The sequence below is a fragment of the Priapulus caudatus genome, unplaced genomic scaffold (assembly GCF_000485595.1).
Source record: "Priapulus caudatus unplaced genomic scaffold, Priapulus_caudatus-5.0.1 Scaffold172, whole genome shotgun sequence".
NCBI classification, from domain to species: domain Eukaryota; kingdom Metazoa; phylum Priapulida; class Priapulimorpha; order Priapulimorphida; family Priapulidae; genus Priapulus; species Priapulus caudatus.
The window spans coordinates 171,869-174,012 of NW_014577233.1; the positions used below are offsets into that span (position 1 = coordinate 171,869).

At 47.9% G+C, this 2,144-nt stretch overlaps 1 protein-coding gene across 1 annotated transcript in view; it reads left to right on the top strand.

The window, feature by feature from the left end:
• LOC106806663 (vigilin-like) overlaps positions 1-2,144 on the top strand; it is a gene marked incomplete at its 3' end in the record, with an annotated part of 53,142 nt that overhangs the window by 39,597 nt on the left and 11,401 nt on the right. The window contains 3 exon segments of the mRNA XM_014808676.1: positions 596-814; positions 1,297-1,654; positions 1,986-2,144. Of these exon segments, the coding sequence (XP_014664162.1) occupies positions 596-814; positions 1,297-1,654; positions 1,986-2,144 (736 nt within the window).

A 2,144-nucleotide genomic window follows, 5' to 3' on the forward strand; every position in this document is an offset into this window, starting at 1 on the left:
GTGCGTGCGTGCGTGCGTGCGTGCGTGCGTGTGTTGTGTGTGCGTCGTTTGTGCGTGCGTGTGTGTGTCACTCTGTGTGTGTGTGTGCGTGCATGTGTGTGTTTGCGCGTGTGTCGTGTGTGTGCACGTGTGTGCGTGCTTGCCTGTGTGGGGGGGTTGTAAGTATGGTGTGTGGGTGTTTGTATGGGAGGGGTGTATGTGTGTGGCGGTGGGTGGATGACTGTTGTACATAAGTATGTAGCAGATGTGGTGGGGTGTGTGAGATGGTGGGTGGTTGTGCGTGTGCATGGGGGGTGTAAGTATGGTGTGTGGGAGTGGGTAGATTATTTGATTGAATAATTCCATCGGATCTCTATAGTTCACATGCTAATAAAATTTCGTCAGTGTTATTTTTAACTTAATCTGGATCTAACTGAGATAAACTTTATTAGCATGGGTAGATCATTGTTTGGGCATGCGTGTGTAGCGCTCTTACCTGGTGTGTCCGTCGGCTCAATGGCTGAAGCTGTGACGATTGTAGATCACCACACGTCAACTGTAGACGTGTGTTACTCTCGTCGAGCGCTCGCTCTCACGTCCGCATCTTGTTTCGCAGGACAACATTGTCGAGGGAGAGATCAGCATCGATCCGAGGCACCATCGCCACTTCATCCAGCGACAGTTCCAGGTGCTGCACGAGATCGCTGCGGAGTACGGCGGCGTCGTCGTCAGCTTCCCGCGCGGCAGTCAGCGCAACGACCTTGTCCGGCTCAAGGGCAGTAAGGACAGCGTGGAGGGCGCGAAGAAACGCCTCGTCGAGATTGTCACCGAGCTGGTAGGTGGGGCGCGGATCGATGGTAGAAATATCTCAGAATATATATACATACAATATGCAATATAATACAGTATATATACATACAATATGCAATATAATACAGTATATATATATATATATATACGAAATGCCTCGAGGTTGTTAAGGAGCTGGTAGGTGTGTCACGGATCAGTGGTAGAAATATCTCAGAATATAAAGTTTTCAATAAAAAAACAATAAGCGATAGGTTTTTACCATAATGTTACTTACCTTTTAGGTATTTTATCAAAATATACAAAATACACAAAATCATTGCATTTTTTAAATAAGATTAATGGGGGAATGAAATATACTGATACTCTACTGAACCTGATAAGTACTGCCTATGCGCATACTACAAAATTAGCTACATATTTATTGTCACGGGAGCAAGCAAGAAAGGCATGTCAAATGTTTCCGATCTCGTGTTGTTGTTCCTTCATCGACTCTTGTTGTTCTTCTAGGAGAACCAGGTGACCATTGAGTGTGTGATAGCTCAGAAGTTCCACAGGAAGGTGATGGGGGCCAAGGGTTCAAAGTTACAGGCTGTGACTCAGGAGCACAACGTGCATGTCAAGTTTCCCGAGAGAGAGGTGCGACATGAGGGACCAGAGCCGCGACACGAGGGGCCAGAGCCAAGACACGAGGGGCAGGAGCCAAGACACGAGGGGCAGGAGCCACGGCACGAGGGGCAGGAGCCGCGGCACGAGGGGCAGGAGCCACGGCACGAGGGGCAGGAGCCAAGACACGAGGGGCAGGAGCCAAGTCACGAAGGGCAGGAGCCGCGGCACGAGGGGCAGGAGCCAAGGACGAGGCTAGAAGGTGCGTACATGTCCTCACTGCAACTGATGAGACTTCAGAGAAGTGAAGACCTATGAGAAAAAATAGGATGCACCTTGAAGAACCTTTATTAGCGGATTATTTAAGTGTGAAAGAGTCTCAGATAGTTTGATAGTAGTTTTGCAATTCATTAATAATAACAGCTTATTAATTATTTACTAATCGGTAATTTTGACTGATAATTTGTTGGTTATCGTTTCCATGTTCTGCAATATTGTTTCGTTCATGTTTTAAAACTTCCACAACCTTTCCATTATTCTCACCCACTCTCCCACTTCTCTATTTAATTATATGCTTACCATCTTCATGCCAGATGGGCAGGGTGATACCGAGGTCGAAACTCTGCCAAACGGCGACTCTCCCGCTCAAGAAACGCCACCAGAGGGCGCCGGTGATGGTGGCGACGAAGGGAAGGCTCGTAAATGCGACACGATCATCATCACCGGTCAGAAGGAGAACTGTGAGGCGGCGA